We start from the raw sequence: 17,305 nt of genomic DNA, 5'->3' as shown, positions 1-17,305 counted from the left end.
CTGCTGTGTCAGCTGGAGGAGCGGCGGGGCGTGAGGGCTCCTGAGGGCGCAGTGCCCGTCCCCGGCAGCGCCGGCCGGGCCGCGCCGCTGCCTCGCGGGGCGCGCGGGGCGCGCGGGCTCGGCACCGGCGCTGCGGCGGCGGGAGAGCCGGGGCCTTCTGCAGAGTAAAGCACCGAGCTAGAGGTAAGGCGTCGAAGTTTGACGTCTTACCTCTGGGAATGGCCGCTTTTATAAACTCCTTTTATAAACTTCTCCTACCTTTCTTACACTTGGCAACATAGAAATTTGAGGTTTGTCTCAGACTAATTGTGTACCAGTTTTAGCGTTAGTAGACTACTAGCAGACTTTCCAGTTACTTAGCTCAGTATTGGTAACTATATACAAAGTGAACAGATTCCTGTTGCTTTCTTGTGTTTGTGACTGTATTTGCATTGTTAGGTTGCACTTGGATTGGAAATTGGACGGAGGGGAGATATTGTGGAGAATTCTACACATTTTCAACACCCATTTGTCTATGTCTTGTGGGTGTTACCATAATAATGCTGCAGTAATAAGGCATTAACAGTGGCTGGTTTGGATCTGTTCTGAGAAGGGCTGCATGAAAAAATAATAAGCCCATGAATAGTTATTTTGCTTAAGAAAACAATACCTGTGAGAAGACAACGATTCTGCCTTTCCCCTAGTGATCACTGTATTGTCACTCCCTATGGGAAAATTGGTTATATTACATTTAGCCTGCTAAGGCAACCATTACTTTTATTACTATATTGTCCCTGAGGCAAGACAATGCCTTGTATAAAACACCTTTAAAAAAAAAAAAAAAAAAGCTAATTTCTATTTATTATGGATAAATCAGGCTTAACAAAATGCACTCAGAAACCTTCCTTTTCTAGCATAGTGTATTTTTAAGCTAGATAAGATCATAAAACCAACACATTTTCACGCAAGGCTTTCCTTTCTATTTTCTTTCTTTCTTTCCTAGAAAGATCCTGGTCCTCAGTGAAGTCAGCAGCTTTTCCTAGTTTGAGAGACGTGAGTCTTGCATGTTTCTCATACTGTATATTCATTCCTCAAACAGAGCTCAAGCCCATGAAGCCTTCTCTCACAGGATATCACTTCCAGACAAATTTAGTGTGGTCTGAGCATACTGCCATCTACCACGTGTTGGAAAAGCAATTTTTTAACCCGCTGCAGTAGCAAAAACTGTAAGTTTTCCCATATTTTAGGTTTTCATAACTGTGTATTTACAATTAATTTTTTATTTATAGTTTGTGCAATTGTATTGTTTTGTAGCTCGGTAGCATCTTTAAGGAACTTCTTTTTTTAGCTCCACAGCAGCTGTATAAGGTGAATGTTATTATTTTTCTTTATTTTATGCAAACAGAATTCTGAATAGCTTTCCAGTATATAAAACAAATCCCAAAAACTCAGGGGGGATTTTTACAGCATCAGTGGAGGATAGAACTTCTCCCATTGCAAATAGTGATCACAGTTACTCTCACCTGCAGTAGCAGTGGGCCCTAAGGATTTGTGCAAGGTAACACCAGAATAAATGTACAGGCAGCCCCTCTGAATCAAAGCTGGTTTTTGCTAACAAAGTAACTCTTTAAGAACAGTTATTCTGCAATGAAACTTCTGTGTGAGAGGGAAATTCTTGGAATACTTGGTGTAATGGGCATGAAATTTCTTAGGTTCTTTTCTTCCCTATTAAAAGCTGTAGCAAACCAGTATGTGAAAGCAGCAGATATGGAACGTGATTGATAAAACTCTGTATGGATCCTCTTGTGGTAAAGTGGTCTGTTCAGAGTAGCTTGAGTCTCCTTTGGTGAGGGGTTAGAGTTTATACTTAAACCACCTTCACATTCTCACTGCATAATTTACAGAGGCAACTTGAGATACTCTGACCTGTCTGTTGGAGGCCATTAAACTTCGCCTCTCCTAAGAAATCAGATCAATCACCTGCTGTGACAGCCAGGGCTTGCAGCACTTCACAGCAGAGAAACCTGCACCAAAGGCAGTGTGGAGATGCCAGCCTGGTTTGTCCCACTGCCTGAGCTGTGGCAATAAACTCCTGCAACTGTGGTCAGCTGAGGCCATTGCAGCTGACACCCATCTTGCTGTCCAATAATACACTGGGGTGCATGAGTAACAGTGTATTTCCTGCTCTGGGATTTAAACTTCTAAAGCAGATGAACAGAGGCTATTTAACTATTGTCTCTGGTACAATGGGCACTGAAATGGCAAGACGATTCTGGATATACTGTCCTCCTTGCAAAACTGTATCTGCAACCTATTGCAAGATGTTTGTTATCTAATAGCTTAAAACTTCTTGATTTGGCAGTTTTTTAAAAACTGAAATACAGTGAAACGTGGTGGTACTGGTAGTACTTAAGGTCAGTTCTTGCTGTGCACATTGAAAACTATAGATTTGTTGCAGCAGCATGCTGGCAGTAAGTTTACTTAACACCCAACTGGCAAATAAGCTAATCTTTGATAAACAGATACAAGTCCAGAAGAGTGGACTGGAAGAGCATCTGAACTTTGACATGTACAAACAAATAGGAGTGAAAAATACTTTGTGTATTATACCATCTTTAAATTTTACCCAATTAGCACAGCAAGGTAATTGTGCATTGAGTTGTAGTTACCACTGTGATATGCTTGAGAAGAGCTAGCTGGTATAGTGTAAACCTTAGCAGTTATATCTGAATCCTCTGGCCTACATTGTAACCACAAGTAAACCCTACCTAGTTAATGCTTTCCATTAAGCTCTGCTGCTATTTTACTGCTGTTATTTTGATTCAAAAGATAGAGACTTTCTGATGTGTATGTCATCTAGGGTATAGGGGAAGCAGCCAGGGATAGAAAAGCAGGTAAAAAATGAAGAGATGGGATGTCAGCTTTTCACTATAGAAGTGCTGTTAAGCATACAGAATCATAAGACTAAAAGATATGGAGCCAAATCCACCCCTGCTGCCAATTAACTTCTGTATTACATTAGAGGTAATTTGGCCATTTATATTTAATCTGATTTTGCATAGATGGGCAGCTTGAGGTAGGTGGCTGTGAATGGAATAGCATTTCATGCAAATCACTTGCCTGAGTATTGGCCTGGTCTGATTGAGAGCAGCTGTTATCTCTTTCATTTATTTCAGTAGCACCAGATCAGCACGTATACTTAATTATAGGTATAACCACTAAAGCCAACGATGGAGCTCATTCAGAGTTGAAGACAGATATGAACTTTCAGAACAGCGCAAGTTCTTAGTCTCAAGGGGCCCTTATATATTGTTGATTTTTTGATTTAAAAAAATGAAATATTGTATTTTGCAGATTTTAAAAAATTATTTTTAATGTTCTGTCTTACCTGTGGAGAACTTTTTGGAACATAATAGGAAAACAATGCGCAAGTTCTTAGTCTCAAGGGGCCCTTATATATTGTTGATTTTTTGATTTAAAAAAATGAAATATTGTATTTTGCAGATTTTAAAAAATTATTTTTAATGTTCTGTCTTACCTGTGGAGAACTTTTTGGAACATAATAGGAAAACAATGCCACTATATACCAGGGAAAAGTTAAAAAAAAAGCATTAGTGGCTGGGAACACAGATCAGTTTTGCCATGTGACAGTCAGTACAACTGTATGATATTTGAACAGGTATTGCTGTTGTCTTGGTTTCATGGTAAATCATTCTGTTTGTATTTTCCTTACTACTGTAGCTTCTTCCCTCCTATTCTGAAACTGTGCTGCAATATGCTCTATTGCTAGAATGCATTTCTTTGATGTTACAATTCTGATGTTTGCTTGTTGCTAATAAGTTTTATTGCCAACATTCGCATGCCAAGGCATTTATTTTCTGTATGGGATATACCTTGTAATTTTTGTAGCTCAGGGCAGTGATGGTTTGCAGCTAATCAAACCTGCATTTCCAAATGTTATAATTTGAATAAGCCATCTCTTACAACAGTCTGTGGTTTAGCACTTTGTAGAATGTTTTTACTATATATCCAACACACTTCATAGGATATTTTTACTTTGTATACAGTATATTTGCTTTTCCTATTACTTTTAAATGTTTGTTGTTACATGCCAAAGTAAAGTGAACTCCTATTATCCAAGCCTACTATCAGGCCAGGATCACTACAAGCTGTAGGGAAAGGCACACAATAATTCTCAAAGTGTTTTTATTAAACTTGCTATCCTGAGGAGGAAATGATGACCATTGGTAGACTACAAATAAGGAAGTTGGAAGTTTTACCCTGTTCTGTTCCAATGTGCCTGAATGGAAAGTGAACGTATAATGGGTCCTTCTTCCCCGTTGCTATCCTTTCTCACTCAGACTTCTTCCTGCTGTTGTTGTAACAGCTTATCCTTCTGCAGATGTTAGATAATATGATTTTGTCTATCTGCTTCTCATAGATGCTCTTTTATTTTTCACTTTCCGGTCAGTAGGGTTGTGGTGCACTAAAACACACAGTGAGCCCTTTACTGGCACTTTCTGCTTTTGCTTTAGGCTGTGGTAGAGGTTTTTCCTTCCCAGCTGTGCTTGCTTGAGCCTAAGGAGGCAGGATGGCGTCTGTTTAACTACTTTAATCTTGCTGACTTTTTAAAATTTAGTTAATGTGCGAAGGAGTCCTTGTGTTCACTGGTGTAACCGGCAGTTTGTTACCGTTGGGGGTGAACTCGCATCCTCGCTTGGCACGTATTTCCTGCGGAGTTCCCGCAGCACCTGGTGCGGGAGCGGGGCCGTGAGGACACCGTGAGGCTGCGCCCCGCAGCGCTCCCCGGGCCGGCAGCGCAGGTCGCAGAGCAGGCTGGGCTCTCGTGTGCGATGCCCGTGCGCTCCGCTGTTCCCAGGCTGGCTGGGGAGCCTGGCAATACGGCTGCGCTGCCCAGCGCCACTGGCTGACGCAGAGCTGCTCCAAAACCGGGAGGTGCCGCGAAGAGCGCCGAGTGAGACCCCGAGGCAAGAGTGAGCTGCGTTCTGCTGGGAGCGGCTGCTCGGGGTTTGGGTTATAAAAGCTCCGTATGCCTCTTAGAAAAGCGTCTGAAAAGGGGCAGATTGTTATCCCTGTTTTTGCACGACACCTGCCTGTGATTTTAACACTTTCCTTCCTGGCACACTCCAGTGAAGCCTTTGCAAAGATTTCCCAGACTGTGTCCTTCCTCACTGGGCAAGTGCAATCCATACCAGTTCAATGCAGGCTCTGGGATTTTTTCAGCACACTCACGGAGTATACGTGCTCTAAATGCCTACAATACAGAGGAATCCAGCTACTTCTAATGGGATGCATTTGCAGAGAGAAAGAATTCCTCCTTTAAGATGGGTAATAAGCAAACGATATTTACTGATGAACAGCTAGATGCCTACCAGGTAAGATATCTTGATTTGCATTAGGGGATGAAAGAGAGTAATCTATGTATGTTTATTATTTGGGTTTTTGTTTGGTTTGGGGAGTGGTTTTTTTTTCCAATATAATTGAAAACTTCCTTTGTAACCTGCATGTATATACTGTTCCTTCCAGCAGCTGTAATAATATTCTAAGACTGAGTTGTTGACTATATTCATTTAATTCCCTCATTGTATCGAGGGAGAAGGGTCACATCCTTAGTGTCTGAACTAGGAAGCAAAATAAAGATTGTGACGAACTTGACAAAAGTGTAGCACCTTCTTTCCCCAGTGCCTTTTGCTGACAATAAAGTGGAAAGGAAAAAAAAAAAAAATCTTGTCTAAATTCAATTTTCCTAAGGATAAGTCAGAGAAACATGCTTAGTGTAATTCCAGAATAGGTATTGTTATACTTGTATCCACTCCTGGAAAGCAGTTTCTTACCTCATCGTAAGTAAGTGTGCATTTTATGTCAGGGATAACTTGGTACTTTGTTATTTACTTAACATTGCATAAACTGCTTTTAAAGAGGGTAAAAAAAGAAAAAGGATTCCCCGATTTTAGTCATGTTTCAGCACACTGCAAATCTCACTGAAATGGATTTCAGAAAGCTGTCTGCACAATGGGCATCTTGAACAAGTTTCTGAAAATACAGTGAAGCAAAGCATGGAGTAGAAATGTGCTCAAGAAGGAGGCAGCTGACTACTTATTAAGAGAGGCAGCCAGGGCTGGCTGCATTTTCTGCTGCTGTTCTCCTACATGAAGTGACAAACATTGAATTAGCAGCACAGGAAATCAAGATTTAGTTTATCTTGTGATAACCAAGGGACAAATACAGACCCATAAGGGACTCGGTAACTTAATAACATTTTACCTTTGTGATCTTTAATTAAAACTATTGGAAGTAGAATCTATTGGTTTAGTTACTAATTTATTTCAAGTCACTGCTAACATGGACTTGTCACAGATATAAATATTGAGCCATGGAGTGAGGCCAAGTGTATATGCTTAAATGCTTTCAACCATTATCCCATACTGAAAGTAAGGCATAAACTAAATGCTTTACAAATACCTAGTGGGTTTTTTTTGTCATTGTAGGAAGTATAACAGTGGACCTTCTTCATTTCCACTTTGTTACACTTCTCATCAGCAGTCTGTAATGTATTAATCTAAGTTAATGATCTTAGATTTAGCAGTCCAAGACCCAAAAGAGCTTTTTTCAGATGCCTGCTGGATAGGTGAGAGAGAAATCAAAGATCTGTAAAGCATAAGTCTTCCTACAATAGAAGTGAACACAGAACAGAGCACAACTGCAGTGAAACAAAACAAAATCCAAATGTAATTAATGTTATCCTCTTGACATAAACTGGCAAATGCAAAAGCTGAAATGTCATCCCTAATTCAGTGCTCTTCATGTAGAAATTGCCTCTTTCTAATGGCTTTTGCAGCCCCTGCCTTTCATAATGCTGGATAATTGATCTCAAAGTCTGGCAGGAGTTTGGCCCAGTGGATTGAGTCACCTTTGGGATTTCTCTGTTACAGGCAGACTTGCAGTTCATTAGTGTGGAGCTAGACGATTTTTGACTAGTAATAGCACTTGTTATGTTTGGCAAGTACCATAAAATAACAGGTTTCAGGACAATAACTGACCTGCAGAATTTGTCAGGAAGGGGCGTTAGCCTCATGCTGTGAAGAATCAAATAAAGACACAATTTTGATGGTGATTTGCCTCTGATCTATTAGTTTCCCCGTCTCTCTTGAGTCTTTTAAACAAAAAGATCCTGGGCTGACTGCTGGAGCCACCCACACAGAGAACTCTTGCCTCTCCACAGCATCCTGGAGGAGTCAGCAGTTTGTAATTTGAGCTGTTTGAATTGGAATTCACCATCTTACCTGCCGCCTTCTCATTTGTGGAATTTCTTCAGAATAGAAAAAGGAAAAATGGGGCAATGTTTCCATAATTGTTTTAGTCCAGGTTTTTAATGTCTTGATCCAGCAGCTGAGTTACCAGGGTCTCTAAACTGTGGGCCAAAGTATAACACTGTGTACCACAGTCCACTTTGCAACAGTCTGTTGTGCACATCTGTACCCCAGTGACCAGGAAGGCATCTACATATAAATTGCTTTTATAAACTGATCATTGAGTTGTTTTTTTTTCCTAAAGCAGTAGATGTGGGAACTCAAAATGTCTCTCAGACATTTTTAGAGGTTCCAGGCCTTGGTCAGAAGCATTTTAGACCCTGGCAGGCAGCTGAAAAACAGCTGTGATTTTGAGTTTGAGCCATGGAATGAATTACCAACTTTAGAGGTGGAACAAGCAGTCACAAAAGGTTAGATAGTATAGTAAAAGTAATTACAAAGTAGACGGAAAATTTTTTTAGTATTGTACAGGGGGGTTTTCACTTTATACATGGGGGTCAAAAGTTCTAAAATAAAAGAAAGTGGGCTGATCCTGTTCTTCCTCCTTCTTTTTCCTTACCTCCATGTCCTTAATAATGTTGGCACTCACAGATTAGTTTAGAGTAGAAAAGCACTTTGTAATATAAGTAGTAAGTATTGAGAGAAAACTATAAACATGTAATATGTAATATGTAATATACCATATAAAAGATAGCAGCAGCCCTAGGCGAGGAGAGAGACAGAGAGACGAAGAAGACAGCAGATAGAGGATGTCAGTGTGTGTGTGCCTCTACCCAGGCCGCTGACCAAGCAGCCACAGCCCAAGAAGACAATCTTTTAGATAACTAACAATAAACTGCCTTGAAACCGAACAGCAAAAGCCTGGGGAGTTTTTCTTTAGAAGCACGGGTTAGAAGAAGAATTTCACCACCATATGAGACCCCAGAGCAAGGCTGGGGTTCTCACAAGTTGATGTGTCTGTGAGTTAGTTCTGTACTCCTTACAACAGTGGTCCAGTGATACTATGAACAGTAGTACAGTGTTCATAGTATCAGCATTCAGAAGCAAAAGTTTCAATCTTTTTTGTAAAATATGTCTTGGTTGTTCTTTTTTTTTACTTCCTCACAGTTCCTATTGGTAGACTGTTCAAAACCTCACTCACCTCATGGTTAGACTTATAATTTCTTTTTTGAAATATATTTCTGGACATTGTATTATCTGGTTATACTTTCTATTATTTCTGTCTTTCATACAAATTGCTTTGAGCTTATAGCACCTAATATTGTTTAAGGAGGAAAACTTTTATAATTTTTTAAAAATTCATTGTGTTTTATGTTCTTGTTCCATGAAAGACACTATGAGGTGAAAAAGTGAGAAGTTCATGTGCCTAAAGTGTGGTAAAACCTATGCAAGTGGCTTAGGCTTTAGAGAGTGAAGATTAAGCTGCAGAAGAATCACCTGCTTGAAAAGCTAGCATGCATAGATCTCAGATCATTAGTGTAATATTAATGAAATAAAATAAATCAAATTGTTTTATTTATCTGAAACCTTCTGAAAAGCCTATGTATACACCTTTTTTGCATGTAAATTGTCATATTGAAGAGCTGGTTGTTAGCAGAACTTTTAACTTTAAACTAAAGAATTGTAAATGTGGTCACCCACAGGATGACCTTGCTGTTCTCAACGGACAAGTTTTTAAAATGCTCTTCATTAAATCTGGTAGCCAGTTGAAACTGTTTGTACAAGAGACCTGTAAAAGAACTTGATAATACTAAACCATTCAGCTTAAAAAAAAAAAAATTCAAGTAGGTAGATGTGAAGTAAAGAAAGGAGATAAGGAGATTTGCAGCTTTCCAGTCTTAACACCTTGTTGTATAACACCTGCTATTAAGATCATATCACCTGTTATTATGATAGTGTTCTTGTTGGCAGCTCTTTACATTTTCATAAGATTAGTGAAATGTTTTGCAAATTAGGCTTTTGCTAGCACTGGGTTGCTCATAGAGATTCTCATAATTTAAAATACTGGCCTTGTAAGAAAAGGAATTTTACTAGGCATTTATGATTCTTATACCCTTAGAGTTCTGGCTATGGTTTTTAAGTTTCCTTTGTGAATGGGGCTTTTGGTTGTGAGGGGTTTTTTAATACAGAAAATGTGAAACCAAGGTCTGGTGAGGGAAAAGGTAAGTATTGATAGCCAAGAAAGATGGGTTTCATTGCAATAAAATAACATTATAAAATTAAGGTTTTAAAAGCTGCCTACAGATTTTGGAGGTCAAGTCTTATATTGATAAAAGAAAATTAACTGAAATTTTAGGGTGTTTTGAGTGTGTGCAAATGCTTGAAGCAATGGAAAATACAAGTATGCTGTAAAGCATCTTATTTTTTAATTCAGAGCCATTTATTCATCTTGATGCTTAGCATTTTTAGCTGTGAAACAATTGTATTGAGTAGGAAATGCAGAAACTTTGTACTTTGGCTGTGGGCAAACTCCTGCACTGTTCAATCTCATTTTCTTTTCTGGGATTACTTGAATCAAGAGATCTGAATTCAGTATAAATTCAGTGATCCTTTTGTTTGTTTGTTTTATTTCCCTTCTAGAACCTAGAGATTATAAGGCATATTACTGGTTTTATTGCAAGCTATTTGTATTTGTTCATTAATAGTATTATTTACTCTGCATTATTTAATGCAATCTCAAAACAAAGTGACGTTTACCCTGGCAGTCTTATAGGCAATATTGCAATACAATATAGTACGATGAAGTAATGACTTTCTTCTTTTACACAAGAATTTCTCTATTACAGAGCTCACTTTTTTCCTTTTACCAAAATTGATGTCAAAGTGCAATTCAATTATATTTCATGAGAATTGTGCAAAACCAGAATTAAACAAGTTGTTATGATCCATCAAGAAACACCATTTGTAAAGTAAAACGGGTTCATCAAGCTGTCTTTTAAAAAGCCATCCAGATTTCATCCAGGGTCTTGGAAAATTAACCCTTTGCAAGAATACAAGAAGTGCATTCATAGGTTCCTCAGGATCTTCTGTAAAAAGTATTTTCTATTTGATACAGTATTGCTATTATTGTGCAAGTAAAAGTAGCATGATAATGGAGCAAGTTTTTTGTGAAAATATCCTTTGGTCAGGTTCTTGTTTCATGTTACCATTTGGTACATCTGTAGATTGAACAAAATTACTTTTGTTGGCAGTTTGCTTTTTTTCAGTCCTTGCTAATATCTGACCTGTTTTTACTCCCCTGTTGCCATATGAATACGTAAACCACTTCTTACAGAGGCAGATTTTTTCCTTCTGAAACTCAGTGGGTGTTTTGGTTGGTTTGGGTGTAATTGTGAAGTATATATGATGACAAGTAAGCATCAGCTGTGTGGTAAAATTTTCATTGGTCTTCTGATGCAAACAGCATTTTTAACTCATTGACTCTGTTAACTCTTTATACACTAACAATGATGAAAATATATAAATATCTTGCAGACTCAGTCTTGCACAACTCCATGCCAGTCTTAGTCGAGTGGAATGCAGAACAAAAGTATTGTATTTGTGAAACATTACTAGAACAAGAGTTAATAATAGATCTTATATAAGAGCTAATTTGCTTCTGTCTAATATCAGATTCTTGGTTGCTTCATAGGATGATATGGTGTTTTGATTAAATGCTCTTATGCATATTTTTGTACTTTGGCACGGTACAAAATGTCATTTGTGATTTTAAAAATGAAACCTCTAAAGTAATTTGCTTATTCGCTTTAAATATTACCTTTTAAGGTGCTGCAGTATCCAATAGTTAGCATTTTTTAAGAGCTGCTCTCTCAGATAGCTATATTGTTTACAGTATCTGCATTATCTTTGAGGCTGTTTTTTATAAGACTGATGTGGATGTGACACCCTGGTCAGAGAGTGAGAAAACTAGACAAATTTTCCTAGAATTGGCCTGGGAGACTTTAGGGAGTTGAAGATAAACAATGATAGCTTATTATCATAACAATCTGCAGGTGGTGTTTTCTTACTGTTTTCTTGTTTTTCTCAAATATTTTTTATAAGAAAAGGGTCTTGTTAATTAGCCAATCAGGTGAAATGTATTGATTAATTGACCAACCAGGTCTATCTGTATTGGAACAACGTGTGAAAGAGGACCCAAAGTAAAGATGCGCTGTACTATGCAAGCCAGCCTTCTGGAGAGTCAGTGTGGTTTCTTACTTGATGGGGACAGACTGATTTATATTATTTTTGTATTTATAAATGTTTCCAATGAAGTTGTTGCAGAATGAAAGTAAACCTGACCTTATGAAACTATACATATACAAGGCAGAATATATATAATACATAATATATAATAATATAATGCATAATATATATGTTTTGTCTTTAATGGCTTTCAGAAATACTGTTTCACAGCATTTTTGAGTATTTCTATTCTTTCATTCTGTTGTTAATTTCTCCAGCTTTTGTTTTGTAGAGGAATGTTTTGCATATGGCCATGAAATTAGCTTTGTTTTAGAGCTGTGCTTTATGCACAGTACTTGTTTCTGGGAGTGGTAATGGGTAACCTCCCATTTGCTGGACTCTACTGCCATTCATAAGCTGTATGGTGGTCTCAGGAACTGGCAATCCATCCCCAGAACAGCCAGCACAGGGGCTGACTGGAGCCACACCTCCTGGTGTGCTGGATGGACACTCTACAGACAGTTAAGTAGCAGCATTGTCAGAGCATCTCTCTCCTTTCTTGCTTTGTTCAAATCACTGTAGAACTCAATACAAAGCAGAACCAACCAAGGAGTTTGTAGTCAAGTTCTGCAGACAACTGCACAAGGTGGTGGACCACCATATTTCAGTCCTGTACTAAATCTGCATTCATCTGACAAAGGAAATAAAAGAATACAATTAACAACATGTGCATGCTGCTCTGCTATAAAAATTGCGTTTTAAGAGCAGAGACTGTTAACTGTGCTTTACAAGTAATGCTGAGTGACTTGCAAAAAGTCCAATTATCAGCCATGAGCCAAGCTACCTGTGGAACCTAAATGCACCAGCTGTCTGCCTCTTCTCTCTGCAAAGTATTTTAAGAAGCAGTTAAGCCATCTAAATGCTAAATTTGAGAATCAAGTTCCATTATACAAGGTCATGATCTCATGGAAATCAATGGGAAATTTATTTTCTGTTTGCTTGGTTTTATTCACTTTGTTCCAAGATGTTAGGTAGAAAATTGCAGATTTGTTTTAGTGGTATCTTGCCTCCAAACAACCATCAGCGATCCTATGCTGGACTACTAATTTACTTGATTATTAAGGGCACCAGGACAGACTGAGAGTTGATCTTGGAAAAGACGCATGTTTATTCTCAGGGGCTGGAATAGGTGACCTGTTAAGGCAAAGCCTCTGTTCTTAAGAAGCTAAAGCTCCCAAGGGCCTGCTGTTAGCAGAAATCTTTCAGGCCATTGTGTAGCACTAAAAATAAAGGCAATAATTCCCAGGATCAGTTGTTGAACTGATAAGAATTATGAAAACTCCGTTAATGTTTATTTGTTTTGTATTCAGTTTCTGCTTTTCTAGCAGGACTCCCAGACATCTTAGTGTCCAGACAGAACAGACTCATTTCTTTTTGTGCTCTTAGTAAACTCAAATACAGTCCAGAAAAATAGCAAATGTGTTCCATGATATCTCTGGCTTGCAGGAAAATCAAAGTTATCATATGCATAAATGATAAATGTTTTCCAGAGCCCACTTCACCTTTCCTTATAAGAGAGTGAATTTAACATGTTAATTTACTATTTATTGTCCTTCATTATGTATTTTTCTGTATGAATGAAGTAGCCAGAAGAAAATTTGATGATTCACCTCCATGTTTCTTTGGCCAAAAGTCTTTAATTAAGTTGGAATTAAATTGCTGAAGTTCCAGCAACTATAAAATGTAATTATGTTAGTTAGACTTTTTTTCCATCATGATTTTAATCCAACTGAGGGCTGTGATTTCACAAAAAAAAAAAAAAAAAAAAAAAGGAAAATTAACTCTGTCCTGCATTCCTTTCCTGCCATCAATAGGTACTTGTTTCACCTTCATCTCTTGTACCAGTACTGCCAACACTATATTCTAAGTCACTTAAAGGAAATTATCCAAGCTGAAAATGTGTTCATTATTGCTAGGTTCATTTACAAACACATTAGTTCCTTCCTTTAGAGTTCTCTGATGCAATTATTCTACTCATCAAGGTGAAGTCTGCATAAAGGAACAGGCAGAAATAAAAAGGTGGGAGAAGCAAGAGAGATGGCTGGACTTCCATCAGAGGTCATGTGGAGCTGTGGTTTTGCACTTGCCATTTGACACCAGACAGGCTTTTTTATGGTAAATTGTTTCATAGATGGTATCATCTGGCTGGATCAAGAGTATAGGCCAGGTCACAGTGAGTTTGTGGTGTTTTGACCCTGAGTAGCTTTAAGATCTCTCTTTAAGTGTGAGACCATTCTTAATTTTTTTTTTTTTTTTGCATCCTTCATCCCTGACAATTCTATGCAATTGGCAGGTGTAATTGAAATAGAGCTATCAGTAACAGTGGTCAGGTAGATAGTTGCAACTGCTTCTGCTATAGAGGCTTTCAGTATTAGTGGGGTTTAGGTTGCATTAGTAAAAAACTTGTTGATCAAAAAACAGGCAGGCATGCAGCATTGTTATCAACGTCATGATGCAACTCAGAATAAAATATAAAAAAATGTGTTGACTGTCAACAAAAATGGTTTGTTATCTGACCTAATTTATCTTCCAATAGCATTTTTGCAGAATTTTAGCAAAGGTACAGGGTAACTTTTCTTTTTAATCTTTGTCTCCATTTGTATATTGCTTCCCTGATAGCTTTCTAGTTAAGTGGCTACTGTTTTCCCCAATCTGTATAATTACAGATGATTTCTGCTGAGGGCATTACAATTATTTGTGAGATTACACCTGTCCTTTCTTAGTAAATGAAACATCCTTAAGTGACAGTTCAACTGTGCGATTGTGTGGAATTAAGGAAGACTTCATCGGCTGGCTCCAATGTCACTTTGTGCAATTGCAGACAATGTGACATCAATGTCAGCAGCTCCCAAGGTTTCCTCCTGGGCCTTGTGACTGCACAATCCACTGAAGGAAGAGCTGCTGCTCCAGGCACTTTGTATGGAGGAGAGCAAGGCAGCTCAATAATTGATACCTGTGGGACTGATCACATTCCCGGGCATCTGAGACAGGCTTGCTTCTCCCCTCCTTGGAAGAAGCAGGCATTTAGCCCTAATGAGTTTCAGCTTGAGAAAAAATACTTTTTCACTGGTTGACTGAAGAGCAGGACTAGCAGAGACAAAGTACTTGCATGTACCCTTTAAATATGACTTACCAAGTCTGATACTGTTATCTTGTCACAAGCTGATTTTCAAAGATAATATATTCTAAATATCTTTCCATGAAAGGGGGAAAACTACAAAGACCTGAATGGTTAGGCAAATGCTCTGTCACATCATGTGGGCCTGTGAGAGAGGTGGGTAATCAGGAAGAATTCTCTGTGTTGGTGGTTGTCCCTTATATATATACCCTCAGGAGCTGGCTATAAGATCAAGTTGCATATTCTCTGAATTGAAGAATGATGTTCGCAACTGATTATCAAATATTTCATTACCACTAGTGTTCCTAGTCTTGGATGTAGGGCAGAATTTCCATTAAATACATACTAGGTAAGAGTGGAGATTAGGGGATTGTTTTTGACTGGGATAAGACTGATTATTGTTTCCACACAGCACCTGAAATTATTTTTTTTTTTGTGACTGAAGTAGAAATGCATGAAATGCAAACTCTGCCGCTGCTCATATTCTGGTTCTTTAGTGAAGTGTTTGAATTCTAGTATAACAGAGGTGTAAGTGAAGTGAATTAAACCAATGTCAATTCAGTCACATCACAGAGCTGTTTAGAATGCAAGTGAATGCTTGTATGCTCTTCTCTCAAGTTCAGCAAGCTCTACTTTTGCATTTTAGTTATTTCTAGTTCTGTGATAGCACAGGGAGAGCTGAATGCTTTGCTGCTGTTCAGGGCAAGGGCTATCCATTTATCCATGCTCCTATAATAGAGGAGTTTGCAGCCTTCAGTGCAAACTGATTGTTAGCAAAATGGGTTAATGACTAATAAATAACCACTAACTAACTAAGAGTTAATAACTAGTAAATAATAAATAATTTTATTATTAAACCAGCTTTCTCCAGCAGGGGGATACTTAAAGAAGACAATTTTTGTAATCAACAACAGATTGTTGTTTGTCGTTTTCCATATTCTTGTATTGAATACTTTTGGCATATATCTTCTATTTTATATTTAATTTTATTTCTGGTCTGGTCATTCCACATTGGAGAAGTATCTCAGCAACCTGTTTTTCACTCCTGAACGATCACATTATCAATGCCTTTCATTTTACTGATAGGCCTGTCCTTGAAATATTTCTGTTATTTTATAATGTATATTGCTTTCTGAGTTGACTGTTGATGGCACCCAAATGGCATGTTTAATGTTTCTCTGTCAGATCTGAGTTTCCTTCCAAAAGGTTGAGAAATAACTCTTTGAAGTTATTTTCAATATTTCTGCAGTACAATGACATATTTTGCTTCTTTAACAGGATTGCACGTTCTTCACTCGGAAGGAAATCCTTCGGTAAGTAAATTGTTTCAAATTTCTCCTTCGTGATCCATGTGGAAGGAGCTAAATCTTTTTATTAGGCTTGTGAGGAAACCAGATAAAGCCTGTTACTCTGCATGAATTAATAGTATAGAATAGAGTAAGATTGGGTTTTAGATACACTTGTAATTTATAATTGTCATAAGGTACTGATTAGCTTAAAATTACTATCATAGACTATTTTAGGGTTGAGCCAGTGACTTGTATGAAAGGAATTTGCTGCTTTTCTGCTCAATTATACCAGTGAGGGCACATCCTGCAGTCAGTGTAGAATACAGAGGTGTTTCTACATGTCTGTGGTAAAGTTTTGTTGAGCAGTAATCAAATGTGTTATGACCCCCTGGTTAATTAGCAATTACGGATTTAGCATCTCCCTGTCTCAGTGAAGGGGCAGCCTGGTACTGCTGGACACTTACCCTGCAGGATTCTCACAGAATTGATATGGAGGAAATGCAGGTTGAGTCCTCTTTAGGCTGAACTGAATTTCTTGTGCAGCTGCTGACTTCAGTGAAATGATCCAACAACGAGCATCTTTACAAAAAGAAAAAAGAAGAAATCCCTGTCTGTCTCACCATTCATTTCCATGGTTGTTAATGACTGTTGTGTAGGTGGGGATGAAGGAATGAATATGGCAGCTTCAATTTAGATTGCTATAAACTGATGTAAACCAGCATGAGATTGCAATTAGATGAAACAGGCCGAGTGGTTTTATCTGTCCCTACAGGGAAAGTAGTCCATCAAAACCCCAAACAACAGTAAATCTATTTGCTGCTGGTTTAATAAGCTGAATCAGCTTGCTGAAGGATCAGATGAGTGCCAAAGTTGGCATGAGAGCCACAGTGAGCAAATCCAACTGAAAATGAGGAGAGCATTTCCCTACCAGGAAGATGTTAGATTGACTTACACAGTGACTTTAGAGTGCAAGGCTTTGGTGTCAGCAGCAGCTCAAGTCAACATAAATACAAGCTGTGGTCAGAGGAGTTGAAGACACATATTTTGATTAGTAATCTAAGTGTGGATAATGTGCAAATTAATAGAAAATAGTATAACTTATTAATTTGAAGTGAAGAAAAGTTTAACACAAAATGGTGAAAATGGATCTAGGAAAAAATATAAAGTAAGACTGCAGCAGAGGCAAATGTGCCTGGTGAAAAATAGAAACTATAGCTCACTACTGGTGTTTGATAGCTGTTTATCACCAGAAAACCGAAATACACTCCTAAGTCTTGGTTAAAGATGGTTAATTTTTGGAAGTGCTGATCACAGCTATGAGCATTCAGTCATGGGGGCAAGAACACATTAAAGAATGTTGGTTA

The 17,305-nt window shown here is 38.2% G+C and overlaps 1 protein-coding gene across 6 annotated transcripts in view; it reads left to right on the top strand.

Annotated features, from left to right (window-relative positions):
- Positions 1–72: 72 nt before the first annotated feature.
- The window catches only part of CIB2 (calcium and integrin binding family member 2), a 47,813-nt gene continuing 30,580 nt past the window's right edge, over positions 73–17,305 (top strand). The window contains exons 1-3 of one of the 6 annotated variants that reach the window (XM_085588444.1): positions 73–183; positions 983–1,205; positions 15,931–15,965. Coding sequence is in view for 2 of the 6 variants with exons in the window: in XM_085588443.1 (XP_085444569.1) it covers positions 5,325–5,375; positions 15,931–15,965 (86 nt within the window). In the remaining 4 variants the exon portion in view is untranslated. The other 5 variants (XM_085588445.1, XM_085588447.1, XM_085588446.1 and 2 more) reach the window with 5 other exon arrangements.

Source organism: Lonchura striata, chromosome 10 (assembly GCF_050655825.1).
Source record: "Lonchura striata isolate lonStrDom1 chromosome 10, ASM5065582v1, whole genome shotgun sequence".
Lineage (NCBI taxonomy): Eukaryota > Metazoa > Chordata > Aves > Passeriformes > Estrildidae > Lonchura > Lonchura striata.
The sequence above is the reverse complement of the archived record's forward strand: the minus strand, read 5'-3'. Positions and strand labels throughout refer to the sequence as shown.